We start from the raw sequence: 22900 nt of genomic DNA on the forward strand, positions 1-22900 counted from the left end.
CCAAATCAAACAGGAAAAGGTTTTTACTCCAGACTATTCCTTGTTCCCAGAAAAGAGGGCACTTGGTGCCCCATCCTGGATCTATCCAAACTGAACACCTCCTTGGTGGTCCCCAGATTCAAAATGCTAACTTTGCAACAGCTCCTGCCTATGCTAACAAAATATGCTTGGCTTGTGACACTAGACCTAAAGGAGGCCTACCTCCACATCCCCATCAGGGAATCGTGCAGAAAATTTCTGTGCTTCAGAGCAGGCTGCCCACACTCTCAGTTCTCTGCACTGCCCTTTGGCTTATCTACTGCTCCAAGAGTACTCACCAAATGCCTGGCCCTGGCTATAGCATTCTGCAGGCAGAGAAATATACAGATTTACCCTTACCTGGACGACTGCCTCATTCAGGCAGAGTGCAAAGAAAGGTTGCTCCACGACCTTCTCTTTGTCAAATCTCTCCTAACTTCCCTAGGGTTCACCATCAATGAGAAAAAAATCAAAACAAAGCCCTACCAGGAAAATTATTTTCCTGGGAGCTCTGCTAGACACAGCATCCCAAATTGCCTTCCTCTTCTCAGAAAAGCAGAGCTTCCTGTCTCTCTACTTCACCTAGCTGGCTTCCAGAAGTCACCTCACTGTGAGGAAGTTCGTGCAAGCCCTGGGATACATGGCATCTTGCATCCTTCTTATCCCCCTCACCAGGCTTCACATGAGAAAACTTCAGTGGTACTTAAAGAACCTTTGGTGTCAGCACTGCCTTCACCTTCCCCTGGAACTCCCTCTTTGTGTACGTGTACCCTCCTCTGCTCCTTATTCCCAAGGTTCTGATCAAAATAAGAGAGGAGAGACCAAAGGCCATCCTCATTGCTCCAGATTGGCCCAGACAGCATTGGTATCCCCTATTACACAGCCTGACCTTACAGCACCTAAAGCTGCTTCCCCTGATGTCAGACCTCTTGACCCAGAAGGGGGGGAAATGTACTGCACTCACACCTACAGACTCTCGATCTTTCAGCATGGCTTATACACTGAAAACTAACAAGGAGTCCCTGTTAAGCAAACAGGTTGTGGACATCATCACAGAGGCCAGAAGACCCAGCACAGGAAAATGGAAAAGATTCTGCTCCTGGAAACAATCCAAAGGGGCCAGTACTTCCCAACCTTATATTCCTCTCATCCTGGATTATCCAGCAGAGGTGCTCAATAGTGGCCTCTCTTTCTCCTCTATTAAAATTCATGCCTCGGCCATTTCTGCCCATTATGACTCAGACCCACCTCTCTTCTTTCATCCTTTGATTAAGGAATTCCTCAGAGGGGCTTCTAATATCAGGCCTCCCACGCCACCCTGGGACCTGAATTGTGCTAGAAAAACTAACCTTACCTCCTTTTGAACCTGCCGCTTCTACAGAACTGAAATACCTCTCATGGAAAACTGCCTTCCTGCTAGCTATCACCTCAGCCAGAAGGGTCTCAGAACTTCAAGCTGTCATGGCTGTTGAGCCCTTAATCATTTTCCATGCAGACAGAGTCTCCCTGAGGGCTAACCCCTCCTTTATGCCCAAGGTGGTATCTGATGTGACCTTTAACCAAGCCATACACCTTCCCACCTTCTTTCCCAGCCCTCAAAACAAGGGAGAAAGAATTCTGCACTCACTAGACATGCATAGACAACTCGGATTCTATCTGGACCGTACTAAGCGATTCAGAAAAACAGACCAACTACTTGTAAGCTTTGCCCCAGGGGCAGAGGGGAACCCCATCTCCAAACAAACCATTTTCAAGTGGATTTCACACTGTATCCATTTTTGCTACTGACTACATGGGAAACCCATCCCTAGGTCTGTCCGTACCCACTCCACTAGGGCAACCTCCACTTCTACTGCCTTCCTCAGAGGAGTACCCATCAGGGACATCTTGGAAGCAGCCACTTGGACCTCTGTCCATATCTTTACAAAGCATTACTACCTACCTCTCTTTTCTAAGTCTTTGGCAGGGTTTGCCTCTGCAGTTCTGCAGGGCCTTCTGACCTATAACTAGGACTCAACCTATCCTTCCACCCCTTTCCTCAGCTTTGGGAATCCTCCCACAGGTGATGACTGCAACAGTGAAACACGAAGAACATAGTACAGACGTTCATCGTGTTTCACTGTTGCAGTCATCACTGTAGGGTTCTTCCTGCCGGCAGGCAGCCCTCGGTCGGCCAGAATCCCAAAGTCTGGGTCCGGCGTCAGCTGTTCAGTCATGCTCCCTGACGTCAGAACACCAGGAGTACAAAGCTGCCAGCCGACGCCATGTTCTCCAGTCTTTCTTGCCGTGCGGTGGAAGCAGTTCGCAAGTGCCGGTCGGCTGACTCCTGATATTTTTTCGTGCTTCATTCCGAAGACTTACTTCTTCTTCTAAAAGCTAAGTACCCCATTGGGGAAACTTTTTTCTTGCTCCAGTCGTATGTCAGAAAAAGTTAATAATTGTATTTCTTGTGGGAAGCAAATACCTCATAAGGATTTCCACTCTTACTGTATTCCTTGTTTAGGCCCTGACCACGACGTAGCTAGTTGTCGGTTTTGTGCTAGATTTAACCAACGTACTATTAAGCGGATGTACGATTTTGCTTTTCACTACTTTGGCAGGCGATTTAATTATAAAATGTCATTGGACACGCTTCTGACTACCGGAGTTCACAAATGACGCAAGGATAAGGACAGGCCTCCGAGGTCCAAATCGGACGACGGTTTACAAGCAGAGCCAGCTTCAGGTTCGGCCATCGTCAGTGAGGCGCTTTCGCAGCCCCTGTCGTCGGCCATTTCAGAACCGATTGCCGAAAGGGACTCCCACGAGGAGCCAACTAGGCCTTTGAGTACTCCAGCTGCAGGACCTTCGGACAGTGCTCCCTCGGATGGGTCCAGAGCCACTGTGCAGGTACCGGCTTCCGAGGGGGTTTTCAGGCCTACACAGCTTCTGATAAAGGCAAAGCCAAAGACAAAGGCCAAGACTCCTTCTAAATCAAAGACACCAGCCCAGGCCTCTTCTGATCCGGGACCCAAATCTCAGAAACAGCTGCTTAAAATGGCAGAGGATTTACTAACCATGATTAGGGGTTCACATCCCCCTCCAGACAAAAGGCCAAGGCAAGAATTGAATTATGAATCTTCTGATCAGGCATCTATTTCTTCAGTGTCTTCCTCTGAACAGGAATATTCTTTCCCTCCTTATGAGGATTCTGATGCTGAGGAATCCATTCCATCAGCTTCTCCCCGAGGATTTTTCTTTTGGGGAAACTTTACATGACATGAGGGAACATTTTCACTGGGAAGGACAGGAGTACTCTGAATCTAAGAGAAGGCTTAGGGATTTCCTTCTTCTTCCCCAACATAGACCCCTGGCTATTCCTCCTGTTTTGTATATTGTGAATGATGCCTTTTCTGAGGCTAATTTAACTCCTGACTCCTTTCCTCCAGCCCCTGCTAAGCCTGACAGATATTACAGGGTCCCTGACTCCCACCAGTTCCTTTACAAAAATCCTGCTGCTGATCCAGAAACCATTTCTCAGGGTCCTAAGGGTGTTAAGGCCGGCTCTGCTAAAAACCCTATTCCGTCAGATAAGGATTCTAGAGCTTTGGAGAGATGGGGCAAAAAAGTGTACACGTCTGCTACTTTATCCATTAGGGCTTTAAATTGTCAATTTCACATGCTAAAATATTAGCAATTTCTGCTGTCTGTTATGAAACAAAAGCTAGGTACCATTTCTGCATGTGCAGATAATAAGGAATTACACGATTTGATGCATGCTACTGAGCAAGTGGGGACGCATGGTTGACACTGTGGTTTTGATGCCTTGGAAGTTTCATGCAGGGCGGCTGCCACTGGCACAGTCATTAGAAGGCATGCTTGGTTAAAGGAACAAAACTTACCTGATCAAGTGAAAGCAAAGTTACTGGATGCTCCTGTACAGCATAATGTTTTGTTTGGGTCTAAGGCTGAAGAGGTGATAAAGAAAATGGAGGATAAGGCAAAATCCATGTAAATGGTTAAGGATTTCTTACAAGTTCAGCCCCCAAGATTTAGCAGAAATTGGCCAACTAAAAATTGGTCCTTTCCCAGCTTGGACAGGCCTCAGAGGGGTAGATATAGGCGTTCCAGAGGGAGGGCCCAAGCACAGACCTCTTACAGACCTAGACAGTGGAGTGCTTCCACCCCCAGGGGTGGAGAGGACTGACCTCAGTCTTACAGAAAACAGGCTGAATGACTCCCCCTGCATGCCTCCAGGAATCCTGGAAGCCCCTCTAGGAGTTAAACTCTCTCTTTTTCAACAAAATTGGACTTACATAACCCAAGACAAGTGGGTTCTGCATGTAGTTTCAAAAGGTTACAAATTCCACTTAAATACCTTGCCAAGACCAAACGGATGGCCAGACCTACCAAAACACCAGTGGGCAGAGGCATTAAACCAGGTGGAATCCCTCATGGCTATGAGGGCCATAGAACTGGTTCCACAATCAGAGACGGGGCAAGGCTTTTACTCAAGGCTCTTTCTAGTTCCCAGAAAACAAAATTCATGGAGACCCATCCTGGATCTGTCAGTCTTAAATACTTTCCTGGAGGTACCAAAGTTCAAGATGCTTACTCTGCAGCAGCTCCTGCCAATGTTGAGCAAAAATACATGGATGGTGACATTGGATTTAAAGGAGGCTTACCTACACATCCCTATCAGGCAGGAGTGCAGAAAATACCTCGGGTTCAAGGCCGGCTCGAAACATTACCAATTCTCTGCGCTGCCCTTTGGCTTGTCTACTGCGCCCAGGGTCTTCACCAAGTGCCTGGCACCAGTAGTAGCTTATTGCAGACTCAAGGGAATTCAAATTTACCCTTATCTGGACGACTGCCTTATTCAAGCGGACAGCAAGGATGTCTTACTCCAGCACTTGGAATTTGTTCAAAATCTACTAAAGTACCTGGGATTCACTGTGAACATAAAGTCAAATTTAACACCCACACAACAGATAACTTTTCTGGGTGCTCTTCTAAACACAACAACCCAGATGGCATACCTGACATCCGAAAAGCAACTACAGCTGGCTTCAACTTTCAAAACATTGGCATTAATGTCTCAGCTAACTGCAAGGAAATTCCTGCAGGCTTTGGGTTACATGGCCTCCTGCATCCTTCTCATACCAAATGAAAGACTACATATGAGAAAAATACAATGGTACCTAAAAAGTGTATGGTCTCAGCATTGCCACAGTCTAGACACACAGATTGCTGTCTTGCCTTGCCTACAAAAGGTATTCCATTGGTGGACCATGGCATGTCTTCACAACAAAGGGAAAGCCTTCAGTCTGCCTCCAGCCAGCCAAGTGTTAACCACGGATGCCTTGGATTACGCATGGGGAGCCCACTTGCAGGGGAAAGGCCTGCAAGGTTTTTGGACATTGGATCAGAAGCACCTACATATCAATTTAAAAGAGATGTTAGCTGTACATAATGCCCTCTTGGCTTTCAGGGATATTCTACAGCCAGGACAACTACTGATACGGACAGACAACACCACAGTTATGTGGTACATAAACAAGCAAGGGGGTTCACACTCCTACCCCCTTTGCAGACTAGCCATGACTCTATGGAACACAGCTCTAGCTTGCAAAGTGGATCTACAAGCTCAGTTCCTGCCAGGGAAACAAAATATTCTGGCAGACAGCCTGAGCAGGAACCTGTCAGACCCACACAAGTGGATGCTAGACACCCAAATATTCAAGATGATTACAGAAGCCCGGGGCTGCCCGGACATAGATCTGTTTGCATCCCCCCACAACCACCAGTTACAGATTTTTTGCACAAGGACATTCCACAAACTAGCATGGAAAGTGGATGCTCTCTCATTCAGTTGGAGGAACTTCTCGGGGTATGCCTTTCTTCCACTACCTCTTCTTCCACAGGTGTTATTAAAGATCAAGTAGGACAAACCCAAGATGATTTTACTGGCCCCAAATTGGCCTCGTCAATTTTGGTACTCAACACTGATGAATCTATCCCAGGAGCCTCCTTTGATTCTACCTCAGATTCCAAATCTTTTGTCCCAACACCAGGGCCAGGTTCTGCACTCTCATGTCAAAACTCTCAGCCTGGGGTCTATGATTAATCCTTTCCTTCCCAAACAAGTCATGGATGTCATCTTAGAAGCCAGATGGCCTAGCACTAGAAAATCTTATGTAGGTAAATGGAAGAGATTTTGCACCTGGATGCATGCTCAGGATTCGGATCCCCTCATTCCTAATATCCCACTGATTTTACTTTACCTGACAGACATGCTTCATATGGGCTTATCCTTCTCCTCCATAAAAATACATGCCTCAGCTATCTCTGCACATTACAATACAGATCCTCCAATCTTTTCACATCCACTTCTGAAACAATATCTCAGAGGGGCAAAGAATTTAAGATCCCCTAGGACACCACCCATACCTGCCTGGGACCTCAACTATGTTCTGGAAAAACTCACTCTGCCTCCTTTTGAGCCTGCTGCCACATCTGATATTAAGTATTTATCATGGAAGACAGCTATCCTACTGGCTTTGACTTCAGCCAGGAGAGTCTCGGAGTTACAAGCACTCATGGCTGTGGAACCTTATATTATTTTTCATCAAGAACAGGGTGTCTTTAAGGACTAATCCTACTTTCATGCCTAAAGTGGTTTCCAAAGTGGCTTTAAACCAAACTATTCACCTGCCAACTTTTTTCACTAATCCACAAAATAAGGGGGAAAGGATCTTACATTCCTTGGACGTACACAGGCAACTTCGTTTTTACCTGGACAGAACCAAGGATATCAGGAAAACAGAGCAACTGTTTTTCTTATGCAACAAATTCCAAGGCAAAGCTATTTCAAAACAGACAATTTCTAAATGGATTGCTCATGGAATCAGATTTTGTTACTCCCATCATGGAAAGAAAATCCCAGGAAAAATTAGGACTCATTCTACCAGAGCTGCTGCTACTTCAGCTGCCTTTCTCAGGGGAGTACCTACCAAAAATATTTTGGAAGCTGCAACTTGGAGTTCAGTGCATACTTTCTCTAAGCACTATAATCTCCCTCTTTACTCTACGTCTAGGGCAGGCTTTGCTTCTGCAGTCTTGCAGGGCCTTCTAGCCACCCCCTCTACTCTATAACCACCACCCTTTATCTCAGCTTTGGGATTAAACCCTACAGTGATGACTGCAACAGTGAAACACGATGAACATAGTACAGTTGTGTACACTTACCATAAATGTAGATGTTCGAGTGTCTTCACTGTTGCAGTCTGGGTTACCCACCCTCCTGTCCCCTCTTATACTTCCATTAGTGTGGTTTCCTACTTCACCCTTCTTCTGAGGTGTATTTGCTACAGCGTATGGGGTTTGTTGTATGTTACATTTTTGTTTTACTATTAGCCTTCACTTTTGGGCACCTGACATCTGGGGCAAGAAAAACTGGAGAACATGGCGTCGGCTGGCAGCTTTGTACTCCTGGCGCTCTGACGTCAGGGAGCATGACTGAACAGCCGACGCCAGACCCAGACTTTGGGATTCTGGCCGACCGAGGGCTGCCTGCCAGCAGGAAGAACCCTACAGTGATGACTGCAACAGTGAAGACACTCGAACATCTATATTTATGGTAAGTGTACACAACTGTACTTTGTGTGCACTTACCATAAATGTAGATGTATGAGTGTATTCACTGTTGCAGTCTTGGTTTCCCTCCCTCCATCTCCCATTTAACATCTTCCCCTAGGGGGACATAAGCTTCCCAAGGTGGCTTTAGCCACCAGGACCACTTCTCTCCTTTCCCCTTGTGCTTCTGTGGGTTAGGGCAAGAAAAACTGATGTAATAACGTTGGCTGCCTTGCTTTATAACACTGACAACCTGACGTCAGACTACAGGTGACTGCAGCCAGTGCACAAAAACATTGACTCTGGTATTCGGGCCGACAGAGGGCTACCACAGTAGGGATAACCCACAGGTGATGACTGCAACAGTGAATACACTTGAACATCTACATTTATGGTAAGTGTACACAACTGTACTTTCAGTTGGATTGGGGGGGTGACTGGCCAAGCAGTGAGGGCAAAGAGTCACAGAGAAGTTTGCTATTTCCAGTATGTTATTGATGATGCCTGTATTTACGCATGTATGTATTTAGTATGATAACTGGTTATGTAGCCTGGTACAGGACCCTTTCCAGCTACAATCTGAGCTGTAAGACAAAGACAATATCAGCAACAGTTTAAAATTAATATCTAAGACATAGACATAGTACATAAACATTATGAACAGATAGTGTAGTACAACTTAAAAAAAACAACTTTAAAATGAAATGAAGTATAAAGAATTTTCATTGTGTGAAGCCATCACGGTTATTGACTGACTTTGGTACAGTCTAGTCTGAATGGTAGTTTAGTCATTTTAGTTTACACTTATAGTGGTGATGGGGAACTGTAAATTTTGTATACTGGACTTGCCTTGCCAATCTCCATTCAGGAGCCACAGTATTGGCTTCATGATGGCTGAATTAGTTAGACGTATGTAATGATTTCATAGATGTAGGGTTCAGATACCACAACCAGTCCCCACATTGGATCATGAACTGGCATTACAACACATGCTTAGAATGGGTATTTGGGATGCTTTGTTGTCTTCTGATATCCTGTCTTTATTTGCTCAGTCATGGGCATAAGATACCTTGGTCAACAGTCTGGAGTTTTACTGTGAAGTAGGACAGTGATAAGCTATCCATGATATGGGAAGTTATTTAAATGCATTCAAAGGTAAGCAACCTGTTAACCACCATCATGTAATTTTATTTTACTGATCCGCAGTAGAGGGAGGGACCATACTTCTCAGCTGTACCTTGTTATGAGGAACAGCCCTCATTTATAGTCTTAGATATTCTTTGCTCTGTGATATTCCACATTGAAAGTGTTTTCCCCACAGTCATTGTTAAGGGTTTTCCTAATAAATATCCATGGCAAATAATACTGAATAACAATGAACCCTATTAGTTCATCAAGATAACTAAAACAAAATCATTTTTTTAAGTATGAAGGAATAGTTTTAACCATGCAGTGAGCTTCCAACTTGAAGTTGAGTATTCCACCTTTCTGTAGGTTCATAGGTGTTCACTGGACTAACGATCACAAGGGCCTTTTTAAGCCTAGCCATGCATCCCAAATCTCTGACAAGTTCTGATACCCTCGATAGGTATAAGCAGGGGCCTGGGAGATGAACCATTTATGGGTTGCCTGTGTCCTTTAGAGACATAGGTGCCAAACCAGGGATGAATTTCCTGTTCCCCATCCAATTGTCCAAGCTGCACTTGAATTGGGTTCGGAGGAGCTGGGATGGCTAGCTTGTTCCATAGACTGGGTAGTCCCTGAGATACATACCTGTCTCTCCAGCAGGTCCTATGCAGGTTTAAGCCTTTAGAATGGGTAGTTTTGGTGCTGTTTGTTTTGTGGATATGCAGGAGGTCCATCAGAGTAGGGTCTGACAATGCTCTGTAAACCAGGCATAGATCTTCCCTCAAAAGCCTGTAGGAGACAGAATACAGGGATAGGGCCTTGAGGTGGGCTGCATAGGACATTTTACTTGTGTCTTGTATTCTTTTAGTGAGGAACCTCTGTGGACATTACAGTTGTTGGATATTCCTGGTTAGGTACATACCAAAGGGGACTTTGTACTCAGTGATAGGTCTGATGAATGCCGAAGACAGTGGAACAATGACTTCTTTGGGCTTGGATGCCATACCTTTGTTTATAAGTTGAGCAACACTCCCTCACTACTGTAGACACGTGATGGTCAAAGGCTAGATTACTATCTATGTGTGTCTCTAAGTCCGTGACTCCTGGGTTAACTGTAAGGGGTGTGTTGTCAATGTGATAGTTGCCAGGGATGGATGACTTCCCAGAGGACACTATTATGCATTTCTTGTCATTTTGTTTTAGTCCATGGCTCTGACACCAGTTGCTTGTCTGCGTCACCCCCTCCTGGAGAACATTTGTGTCAGTGTAGGATTTAATGGCAGTTCCTAGATTGCAGTCATCTGCAAATTCAGTCAGCGAGAGACTACTGACATTGTCCCTGACTTCTGATAAGTAAATAACAAAAAGGAGCGATCTTATGATCCCTAAGGGACTCCACTTGTGACTGGCCTTTGTCCGTTTGTCCCATGTTGTGGCAGTGGAAGGTTGAGAATCTTGGTAGGGACATCAATTAGGACTTTTATAGTCTGTACCCTGCTTTCCATGGACTTTTTGAATCTTGTTAAACAACCAATTTCCCCATCTCTGCTATAAGATCATTACAGCCAAGTGACGTCTCCAGGCGTTTCTGCAGTTACACCCTATTGCCTGTTCATATTTGCATTAATAATTCCAAAACCATGTTACATACAAGGTATCGGAAAATTTTATCTTGAAGCATACATGATGGCAAACACAATTGTATTGATATATGACCTCTGTCAATGGGTATTTGTTAAAAATGTAAGGTGATAACTTCAATTTTTAAACGCTGAAGCCACGCCCACTACGAGTTAAAGGTACCCACTCAAAAGAGCTCTACTGGAGGGAATGAGTTAAAAAATATAAAATCTTTAAGGCTGTAGCAAATTATCCTGGAAAGTTAGTTTTAAAGGACTTAAGAAGTTTCCAGTAAGAATCAGTTTCTATCATCTCTATCACGCAGATCTCTTGCTTTTGTGGCTGCAAAGTGAAAGGCAAAACACTGAACTATAAAAGGTGTCACGGTGATGCAACTTTTGTTTGAAAATGTGAAAACTAGGAAAGCCACAATTAGCTGGCATTCACGTCGAGATTCTACTCAAAAGAAAGGAGAAGCAGCATTTCAAAAATAGCAGCCATTTTAATGACAGCAAAGATTACACACTGTACTGCTTTACTTAATGAGTTGGAGTCACAGAATCATGAGTTTCCAGTAGCAGTGAGTTTAGGCGTGAATTAAAGTAATGAGCTCTGATTAAGTGCTGTTATATGCTACTGCTTTGTCTAGATTCCAGCTGCACTCAGCTTGCATACTATGTGATAGATAATGCCACTGCTTAAATGTGAACTTGTCACATGACCTAAAGGAATGTGTTTAGTGGACCTAGCTGTGCTATTACTAGCTAAAGCTGGAAAACATTAAGTTGTACAAAAGTTAATTGACTTGTCAATGATTAAGTCAGTGATCTTTCCATGAGCTTTTTCTACCACAGCCTGAGCCACAAAAGCAGTGGTCAAATGCAGGGTGTGGGAAGTGGGAGTAACCAGTCAATTGCCTTGTCTTGTGGAGGAGAAAGGAAATGGCACTTCCAAGATTTAATGCACAGAACCATAGGAAAGACATGCAGACTTCACATAGACAATGGCTGGAGTTAGTGAATGTTGGACCCTGGATGGATCTTCTTCATATCACTGCAGTGTCAGTGGCACAACAGCTAGCACACTACCTATTGGCGCAGATGGCTGTGGGTTCTAATACCACACCAGGTAGACTGTTTGTTGACACTGCAGTCGCCCCCGATGCACTCCTGTTTGTACTGTCCTTTGGATAAAACGTTAAGCTGAGGCCCCATCTCCTTGAGTTGGTGATAGCTCAAGTGGATGTAAATAATCCCACAGCGCCTATCAAAAAGAGTAGGGGGTCCTTTATTAAAACAATCATGCTTATCTACATTTTACATACACATTTACATTATATACACTATAAACAATAGTCACAATAAACAATATGTACATCACATCCTTCTTTCACATTATATATGCAGTAATCATTTTTTGCTTTCTCACCCCCACTCAAACTTCCACAACCAAAACCCCAAAACCTTATTTTTTTATATTGTGGCTGAATCCCATTTTTCATTGAAGGTAATTTCCTTCACTTTCTGGTCCCAAATTAGCCATAAAATACAGAACATTATTTTATGAATTCTTTCAACAAATTTTCTACTTTTGTTCTTGTAATGCACAAATTCAGTCATGTCCATATTTAAATTATTTACGTCTGTGATTCCCTCTACATAATTCATATCTAAGATATTTTTCCATAACATTTTAACTCTTCTGCATCCTAGAAAAACATGTTCACTAGTCTCAGATTCACTGCAGTACAAACAAACTCTATCCTTCTTGCTTTTGTAAGGCATATTCACCTTTACTGGTAATTTTTATAAATCGGCCTCCACAAAAAAAATTGGCCTTGTATCATGTTCTTGCATTTATAGCACTCTTTTTTTTTTTTATTTATTTTTTTTTTACTTAACTCTTTCCATGGAAATACCCAAAATAGTTTTCCATAATATTAGTATATCATTTTGTTCTACCATTTTCAATCTCTTTTGCATTCATTTTCTAAAGAATAATCTTATTTTGGTAATTCTCCATTTCTTTATTGCAACAAGCTCTCCTTTTTTTTAACTAAAAAAAGTTAACCATTCTGTTTTTTACTTCAAATTTAATATATTTGTTAACAGAGAAGCCTCATTATCATTTAAACATTTTTATTACTCTATATAAATTTAATTATGTAGTATGAAATGCCTTGGCCAAATTTCTCTTAGTAGTACAAATACCACTCCCCTGAATAGAGGCTAGTAGCCTAGTGGGGGTAACCCAGCCAACAAAGGATAAATATCACTTCATTTGTTTGCCTAATGTAAATGTTAACATGGGAGGGCTGGTCCACTGACTCTCCTTCCCTTGAAGAGGAAGTATTCTTTGAGGCTCCTGCATGCTCCCTCCTGTTGACAGGGTGATGTACATTGTTTCACAGAGCTTGTGGTGAGATCTGGATATGACAAGAACCTATTCCATGAAAGCCACATAAGGTGCTTTTCCCTCCTAAGGATCATCCACGCTGGAGCAAAGGTTCCTTTGGATTCCATTGTTATTGCAACAGCCACAAAGAAAGAGCTGTCAGAGGAGGGATCCATGGTCATCCTGCAAACTGAGTCCAGGGTATTTTGAGCAGTGTTTATATGCTTCAGGAACTTTTCCCTTTGAGCACTGAATTACTTCTCTTATATCACCAGTTTCCACCTTTTTTAATTTCTCCCAAGTCTTTTGGGTTTTTAATACCATGATGGGAATGGGCCCCATTCCTAAGTCAAAGTATGATTAAAGTTCATGAAATTAGTATTGTTTCAATCTTTGATGTCAGCCAGAAGCGCTCTTTGCTGCACCAGTAATGTGCCCAGTAATGACTCCTCCTGCAATTTGTATGGGGTTACGTGTATTGGTAACATGTCTAAATATGATTGTAGATTCTTTTTTATAAGACCCGTTGCTCCTACTACTATTGGAACTGTCTGGGTATCTTTCTTCCACATTCCTCTTGTTTCTGCCTACAAATTCTGATATTTTGACTTTGTGTCTCTCTGCACACAGCACACTGTAGTCACTCAATGATCAATGCTACTTTTGTCTTCTTTTCATGGACCACTATGTGTGTGATCCCATGTGATGTAGACTTCATCGTTTTCTGTGATGCTTTGTGGCTCATGTTTCCAATGTTTTTCAGCCACTTAAGTACCATAATGTTTGCACAATTCCCAGTGCATCAGTTTTGCCGTATAAGTATGTCACAGCCAGCAACGAGGTGTGCAACTTTTTCCAATTCTGTTTTACAAAACCTGCATTTGTCTCTTCCCCCACATGTTCAATGGACTTTGTAAACCAACAGTACATAGGCCACTATCTCGGGCCGCCAATATTAACCTTTCCTCTTTTGGTTTGAAATCACCTCTCCTTAACCATTCCTGCGTTCATTCCTGATCAACATGAGGTTCTTCCAGAAGTTTTCTATACTTGCAACTATGTTGTATCATTCGGCTTTTCCCGGTTAGGGATCGCCACAGCGGAACTCCAGTCCGCTAATGATTGGCAGTAGATTTTTACGTACCGAGTTGCCAGCTCTGACGCACAACCTTCAACAAAGGTACGCCCATTCACACATGTCTCCGCACAGAAGACGCTTTAGCTGAGAATCGAACAGGACAACATCATACTGTGAGGCGACAATGCTACCGCAGCACCACCACCGCAGTCTACTATACTTGCAACTATGCATTTTCCACATTTCTTGCCTTCTCATCTGGTCCTTCACCTTATATTCTTTCTTTTGTTTTTTTGGCATATTCATTTGCTGCCTGATTTTTATCTACTTCTGGTTTGATTTCAATTCCTGCTTGACGCCGATATTCTTCTACTAGATTAAGCAGAGAAGTCATTGTAGATTTTCCCTTAGAAAATTAACTGATGAACTGTTACAATTCCTGAGGACCTCAGACAACAGAGACTAGAGAGTACATGAAGGGTCAGCTGGCTACCATGTTGTAAGTTAGCAATGTCACTATGAAGGTTTGTAATGCATCAGATTGGGTATCATGTGCAGTAGGTACCAATATTGCTATACATCGTAATGCATGGCTATGGTTGTGCAATTTTATGGACAACTTGATGCTTCTTTTGATGGGTCTTTTCTTTTCTTTTCAGACCCAAGGTAAAAGGCACATTGTCTAAGAGTGAGCATGAGGGTGAAATGTTGTCTGCAGTTTGTTTTTCAGTGATGCAATACTTTTTACCAAGAATCAGAGGGGAGGAAAGCATCTCTAGTTTAGGAAGGCCCATCATTTTGCCTTTGATTTTTGAACAGGGCCTTTTGGGGCAGAGGGGGAACCCTAACAGATGCTGTCCCAGATGCAGAAGGTATCTACAAAATCAAGGGTTTAGAGGCCCTTTTGCCAGCAAACCATTTTAGCATACCTGAAAATGTGATCACCTGCCCCCTTTGGAAGCAGCCAAGAGCGGCTTATTTTCTTTCATGTGTAGTATATACTGGCATAGTAGCAATCCTGGCTGCTACATTGGTATTGCTAACATTGACACACGTTGACAAGCAAATGTCAACACCCTTTTGCACATGTTCCAAGGCTGTTCCTCGAAATATGCAAATTATAAGACTGTGCTTTTGCAGAGGGGCAAACCCTCTTGCATCCTTAGTCCACATCCCCTGCTAGTTACTTATTCCAAGTGGAAGACCTCACAATGCCAGAGAAGGGGCATATTCCACAACCCCAAGGATTATCCAGCCTCTCACAGCTGTCAACCATCTGTTCTGTTGACCAGTGTGTGCCAACAGAACAGAGGTCAGTTTTAGGTTAAATCTACTACTGTCACATAAAGTGTGTGTGTGTGTGTGTGTGTGTGTGTGTGTGTGTGTGTGTGTGTGTGTGTGTGTGTGTGTGTGTGTGTGTGTGTGTGTGTATGTGTGTGTGTGTATGTCTGTGTGTGTGTATGTGTCTGTGTGTCTGTGTGTGTGTGTGTTTGTGTGTGTGGACACACATATGTATATATAAATGTATATATATATATATATATATATATATATATATATATATATATATATATATATACATATACACACACGCACACACACACACACACACACACACACACACACACACACACATATATATGTAGAGAGAGAGAGAGAGAGACGGGTACAAACACAGTGTATATGTTTTAAAAGTACACGTGCACATGTGCTTGTGTATTTGTATACATTTATACTCAGACACGCACGTGCGTGTGTGTAACATATAAAACCCTTCTTTAGAAAAGGTGTGTGCATTTCTCTCTCTCTCTCTCTCTCTCTCTCTCTCTCTCTCTCTCTTCAGAGAGAAGAAAAGAGTTAGTTGGTCTACAGGTGGTCACTAACGTCAGAAGCAAATCTTAAGCCTGGTAACTTTTCCCTGATTTGAATGTTAGTTAAAGACTGGCTGGTGACTGAAGTAGAAAAGGGAGTAAAAAACCTGGAACTTGTTAAAGACAGTTTTAATTCTAGAAGGAAACAGATATCCTTTCATGAAGGAGTGACTTTATTTCTGTTATTTCAATCCTTTCTGACTGGGAAAATATTTGTCAAAAATGTGAAGTCTTCCACATGTATCTGGCAGTCACTAAGCCCAGAGGGGCAGTTTAACACATTCACAAATGTATATGATGAGACCGATGCCTTAATTTTTTCTCAGTTGATCAAATACATGTTCTTAAACTTTCTTATTTTTGTTTGCAGAAACATCTGGAACAATATTTGAACAAGATTCTCAAACTTTCATTTTACCGAAACTACCACGTGATGGTAAATGTAGTTCTATACTATAATATATAATAAAGCATGACAAAATATATATAAAATATGTGTGTGTTTCTTGTTTCTGTACAAACTTCTTACTTAAAAAGTAGTTAACATATTATCAAACATTGTATAATTTACTGATGTAAAAACATTTAAAATAAACAGTGTGCTGTAAAATATCACAGAAACGGACTCAAAAATAAACTTGTCTGTTTCCTTTCAGGAGGAATTTCTAGATGTCAGCCCTTTATCTTTCATACATGACCTGGGACCAAAAGGAGTGTAAGTCATCAACCCAATGCTAGCAATTAGTCTGTTTTCTATTTTTATTGTGTTTTAGCACCTGTAGTAAATTATCACTTAAGACACAAGCAAACATGCATTACTGTAAAAGAGAACCATATTAACATGTTTCCCGTTACATACATTATACATCGCATATTTTATCAGTCCAACATTACATAAATTGCTGAATTCCTGCCTTCCCTTAAACCTCCCTCCTCCTCCAGAACATTATTTTGCATGTATTTTTCCCGCATTTTTCATTTATTTCTATATTTTAGACTTTAATTTCTATATTCTGGTACAGGCTTTTTGGCGGCCACCAGAATTAAACTTAACAAGGCCTTATCATGTCTAGGCAATTTAGATCCTGTGTCCCAACACAAAAGAATAATTTCCTTAGTTACAGCCGTTTGCTCACCAACTATTTCTGTAGGGAGTTTTTTAAAATCTTCCAACTCATTACACTTCCAAAACATATGTTCCCAATAACTTTCTTCCCCATCACACCTCCAACATTTGGTATCTATCTGACGAGAAATTCTTTGGAGTCTGCTTGGAGTGTAAAAATACCTATGTAAACACTTCCAAGCAGAGACCCTAAATTGTCTGGACGTTTTTGCATATTTGGGAGTCATACATATGTCTACCCATTGTTCTGTTGTAAATTGCTTATCCAGTATCTCTTTCCGATTTTTTCTAACCTCGTCTGATTGATTCCTATAGTTATTGTGCAATATTTTATATGCCCCACTAATTATCCATTTAACAGCAATTTCTGTTCTGTATTTGACTCAAATCTCTACTAGAGCAGGTCTTTCACTTATGATTCCCCTATTCCTTTCTGTTTGCCTATACTCTTGATATCAATCCTTGATGGGGAAGGCAGTCTCTAGCCTGCCCTCCAAATGTCTTTTTGGCCTTATCCCCTTCTGTTACCTTTCCCCTCTCTGTTTGCTCCTAATGTCTTGGTTCCTATGACAGTTTTCTCCAGTAAATTCCAGCCCCCTCTTGCCTAGTCTGTGTATCGCTACTTGCAATCATCTCTGTTGGCAACATCTACTCCATTCTCATGTTGGCTTATTTTTTAGAATAGTTTCTGCTACTTTATGATTATAATATTTTTAATTTCTTCAAATCTTTTTAATATTCTGTATGGCTGTTATTCTCCTTAAGGATCTATATTCAAAACCCCACTCTCTTCTCATTTCTTGAGTTTCCCCTGTTTTATCATCATCCCTTTCCACATTGAATGATAGTTTTCTGCTTACCGTATGTATGTGAGTCTTAATTGTGTAGCTCTAAAATATCCCTTCAAATCAGGAAATCTTAAACCACCTTGTTCTATTGGAATGATCAACCTATCCCACTTGACCCTTGCCCTCTTTCCTCCCAGATAAATTCTGTAAACTCTCTATTAATTATTGCCCACAACTTCTCCTCTGGTTGATAAAAATATGTCTGACCTGTATGTAAAACTAAAGGGACTAAAAACATTTTCACTGCTTGTATCTTACTATCCTTAACAAATTAAACAAGAGTTTCCAGTTTCTCAGGTTTTGTATTATCTTTTGTTAAGCCTCCTCCCACGTATCCTTAGCTCTTGTACTTCTTAATACTTCATCTCACCACGTCTGCATAAGTATGGGTATTGCTGAACTAATTCACGTGTGGGTACATAGCATACAGCTATAGACTTTGTTTTATCTTCACTAATTTTATATCACAGAAAGATACTATATCAGGGAATGCAAATGCTTATATAAATCCTGTCCAATGATACCGGTCATTAACATATGCAAATCAGCATGAGCATTTTATTTTTGTTTTTAATGATCATAGTTTTGTTTTTAATTATCATAGTTTTAATAAAGGATTAATAAATGGGTTTTATTTAGAATAGGATATGGTTTATGATTTGATGAATGTTTGGTGAACATAGTATTTTTTTTATGATGGTCTTATGTGATTGTTTTAGGAGCCTGCTGTGCCATGTTGTTTGACTTTAAGCTAGTTCCATATTTAATTAGTTGACTAATGATTGTATTTTAGCCACATATTTAAATAAACTGCCTTGTGGTGTTTGAAATGAGTCTGAAGAAGCGTCCTTAACAAACACGAAAGCACTTGCTTTGTTTTGTTTTGTTTATTAAACAACAGTTTAACTCTGTTGATTGTGTTTCTCACCTCTTTGTTTTTGCTAATAAAAAAAACTCTCCTTGGCAGCAATATGACCGTACCCAGGCAGCCTTCATCTCTTCACTGGCCCCAAAGATGGGTCTGAGTTACAGTGGCTAATCAAACTGTGTTGACTCTGTGAATAAGGAAGGGACCTGAGTGCAGCTTGATGGTCTGCTATGGAACGCCAGAAAATGCCACAAAAAAAGATAGGGGCTGCTTTTGCAGAATATAATGAAACCTAAACTGATTAGTGTACAAATATGAATTATAGCGTACTAAATCCAAAGTAGTAAAAAATGCATTCTTAAATTGCCAAGTTGAAAAGTAGCGCACACATCTTTTTTTTTCCCCCCACTATAAAAAATGTTGTTCATTATATACAAATCTGTAGAGCATCCCAGTTATGCAGTAAAAACTGTGACACCATCATTAATTTATTTGCTGTTTGAAACATGTGCTCCTAACAATACACACATAAATTTACATAATGTATATATATGCTAAACTTAAATAAAAAGGTGAGCTGATAACAGAATAATATATACAAAAACTTTTACATGGTTAACAATTCCTTAAGTCATTGGAATACATTAGCTTTTAGTTTTGTGAATCTGTAGATTTCTTTTTTATCCATGATTCTTTCTAATATTTACCCAGGTAAATAAATAGCAAGTAGACATTTTAAAAATTCTTTCTGTCGTATCACACTTTATATTTACCATAGCACTTTTTCAGCGTGTTGTTTTTCTATAGTACCAGTGTACTTGTATATGTATTTCAAACCTTCTTGTGTTTTCCCAAATAAAATACCTGACATGAGCATAAAATGATACAAGAAATGTAATAGACCATTAATCTGAAGCATTTTCTCAAAGAGAATTTGTTCTGAAGTAATTTAAAGGTTCTTGTGTTTTTCCATATAAATTACATAGCATAAGCACACAAAGCTACAAGTAAACCAATCTGCTTTATCTTTATTTAGTTTGTAGCCCTTGTGTCAGCTGTAAATTTATATCCATCCATCCACCCACAACCCCTTTTTCCCCATTTTTGCGCATGGGGTCAGGTGATGTAAATACATACACACACACACACACACACACACACACACACACATACACACACACACACACACACACACACACACACACACACACACCCATAATTCTTTTTGAAGTGTAAATACTAAAGGTTTCGTATAAAGTAGAAATTGCTTTACTTGTAGTTGTGTGCAGTTATGCTGTGTGTTTTTATACAGAGAAAACACAAGCTTTAAAATGCATACTTCAGAACAAATTTTCTTGGAGCTGTTACAAATATCTGTAGAAATTCAAGTACTGAAGTACTTTTAATAACCAGCTTTTCCCATATAAGATTCATTGTATATAACTCTTATCAAAAATCACAGTTTTTGAGAATTAGAACTATGTGTCCATAGCCATTAAAGTACAGAATATCTTTTTACTGACTTGCAGACGTATTTTGTGAAACAAATTATTCACATGTTGAGGTTATAGGTGGTACATTAGGTTTTGACAAGCCAGAAAAGTGTCCTATATTTATGATGATAAAAGCATTAGAAACATTTTTTTTTGCTGCTAGGCATATAACTTGCCTTGGTGTCAACAGAAGAGACATTTTTTTCTGTCATAAAAAATGTACTATGCATTCATATATCAGCTGTCATTCGTTTGGATGTTTAGTGATGAATGTTTGTCATTACAGCAGGTAGGGTATAGGAAAGCTTTAAGGGCAGTATTGTTGCTAGACATGAAACTCATCTTCAACAGTAGAGACATTTTCTTCTGTTATAAAAAATATATTATGTATTCATGGATCAGCTATCATTTGGAATAATGTTTTGTGATGAAAATTTGTTTGTCATACTGCCAATCAATGAAAGTACAGATTTAGAGCTGGCAATTCACCAAACTACCATTCATTCATTTTCCAGTGTGCATAGCACCAGGGAAATAGGGACGCTTAGTTATTTTCCTCTGTTTTTTCTTTTAAGCTGTGCATCCTCAGACTTGTTATATTTGAGTTTGGGGAGGTGATGGGAGCTTCCACAATGCTCAGAGCAATTTTTACTTGTTATATTAAAACCTATGAATTACTTTAAGTTACTGTTGTAGGTTTTCAGTTTGAACTTATTACAGTGCTATACACTGACGTTTCTGCAGCCGTAAGCAAAACACAAGGAGGCTATACAGTCCATTAAGTTCAAGGCAGTTCAGTAGCAAAAAAATACCTGGGTAAAACAAGAGTGAAGCCCCCATTGTCCACCACATGAACAAGAAAAAACAGTGTAGACAGGAAGAATGCTAGTAGTAGGTCAAACGTAATATAGATCCTTGCTTGGGTGATAACACAGTGACACAGTTTAAATCTTGCAGACTTAACTCATCATCATCATCATCATCATCATCATCATCAACCAGTTTTTTCCATTTCAGCTGGGGTTAGGGTGTTGCATCAAAGGTCACTGCTTCACTGAATTCAGAGCCCACCTCTATGAGTATTCTTGCATGCAGTTCATTCATCTCTTCCCTGAACATCCCCATCTCCTCCTGCCTTTTTCCTTTCTCTCTCAAATCTGCTTTATAAAATCATCTTCTGCCTTCTTGCACATGTAATTGAACCTCCATAAGATGGTTTCCTTGACCTTCAATGTAACCGGTCCTACTTTGGCTTCAGTTCTGATGTCCTTATAGGTTCATAGGTGGGTACTAGGCTATCAGCCCAAGGGCCTACGTAAGCCTAGCCAACAAGGTTACCTGGCTTATGCCACCCAAGAAAGTTATTTTCCTGTGCCACTGTCGAGCAGAGACACAGAAGTGATCCCCAGGGTGTATTTCCTATTTCCCATCCACTCATCAAGATTTTTCTTGAAGAGTACTAATGAAGAACTTTGCTTGAAATAGATGGGTAGTCTTGGGTCTTGCGTCGGTTGCTGTCCCTTCTTCCATGATGTCAAGTCGTCAGGGGTATAAAACATGCAGCCGACCCCATTACATCAGTCTTTCTTGCCGCGCGATGCTCGAAGCAGAAGCAGTTCAGAAGTGCCGGTTGGCCAACTCCTGAAATTTTCGTTTTTGAGTTTCAGAATCGAAGTCTTCAACTAAAAGCTAAGTACCCCATTGGGGAAACTTTTTCTTGCTCCTTACCGATGTCAGTAAAAGTTAATAATTGCATTACTTGTGGGAAGCAAATACCTCATAAGGGTTTTCATTTGTACTGTATTCCTTGCCTAGGCCCTGACCACAACATACCTTGCTGTCAGTTTTGTGCTAAATTTAATCAACGCATGATTAAACGTCAGTATATTTTTGCTTCTAAATATTTTGGCTCAAGATTTCATTATCCAGAAATGTCGTTGGTTAGCAATCCAACTACCGGAATACCTAAAAAACACAAAGAAAAAGACAGAGACAGACCGTTGAGGTCTAAAACTGATGATGACGCTTCTCCTAAGCCAGTCGCCAGTTCACCGGTACTCAGTGAGGCACTTTCACAGCCCCTGATACCCACTACTTCTGATTCGCAGGCCTCTACTGAGACCTATTCAGAGTCTGGTATGCCGCGAGATGCTTCAATTATGAAACCCCGGATGTCTCTACCTTAGATGGGTCCTGAGCCGCTTTGCAGGCACCGGCTTCTGAGGGTGTTTTCATGCCTACAGATTTGTATATTAGACCGACGCCATCTTCAAAACTAAGGCCAAAATCTAAATCTATGTAGAAAAAAACGGCGCCTGGGCCACATGTGCAGGCCTCTATGCCTAACAAAACAAATGATCAAAATGGCTGAAGATTTAATTACTCTGATCAAGGGTGGCCAACCCCCTCCTTCTAAGTGGCCAACCCCCTCCTTCTAAGAGGCCTAGGCAAGACATTGATTATGAATCTTCTGAACAGGTTTCTATTTCTTCTGACTCTTCTAATGAACAGGATTTGTCTATTCCTACTTATGAGGACTCCGATGCAGAAGATTCCATTCCTTCTGCTTCTCCACCTGAGGATTTTTCTTTTGGGGAAACTTTACATACCTTAAGGGAACATTTCCACTGGGAAAGTCAGGATTTCTCTGAATCTAAAAAGACACTTAGGGATTTTCTTCTTCTTCCTCAGCATAGGCCTTTGGCTATACCTCATGTTCTAGTCATTGTTGATGATGTTTTTTCAGAATATAGTATGGCTCCTGATTCTCTGCCTCTGGCTCCTTGTAAGCCAGACAGATACTACAGGGTTCCTCACTGCCACAAATTCCTTTTCAAATATC

At 41.1% G+C, this 22900-nt stretch overlaps 1 protein-coding gene across 3 annotated transcripts in view; it reads left to right on the forward strand.

Moving 5' to 3' along the window:
* Window positions 1-22900, forward strand: part of PLD2 (phospholipase D2) — a 716894-nt gene that overhangs the window by 261760 nt on the left and 432234 nt on the right. For all 3 annotated transcript variants that reach the window (XM_044077075.1, XM_044077076.1, XM_044077077.1), the window contains exons 6-7: window positions 16094-16159; window positions 16380-16438. In XM_044077075.1, the coding sequence (XP_043933010.1) occupies window positions 16094-16159; window positions 16380-16438 (125 nt within the window). The remainder of the gene's footprint in view (window positions 1-16093; window positions 16160-16379; window positions 16439-22900) is intronic.

Source organism: Protopterus annectens, chromosome 7.part0, assembly GCF_019279795.1.
Source record: "Protopterus annectens isolate FY-2018-M chromosome 7.part0, PAN1.0, whole genome shotgun sequence".
Lineage (NCBI taxonomy): Eukaryota > Metazoa > Chordata > Ceratodontiformes > Protopteridae > Protopterus > Protopterus annectens.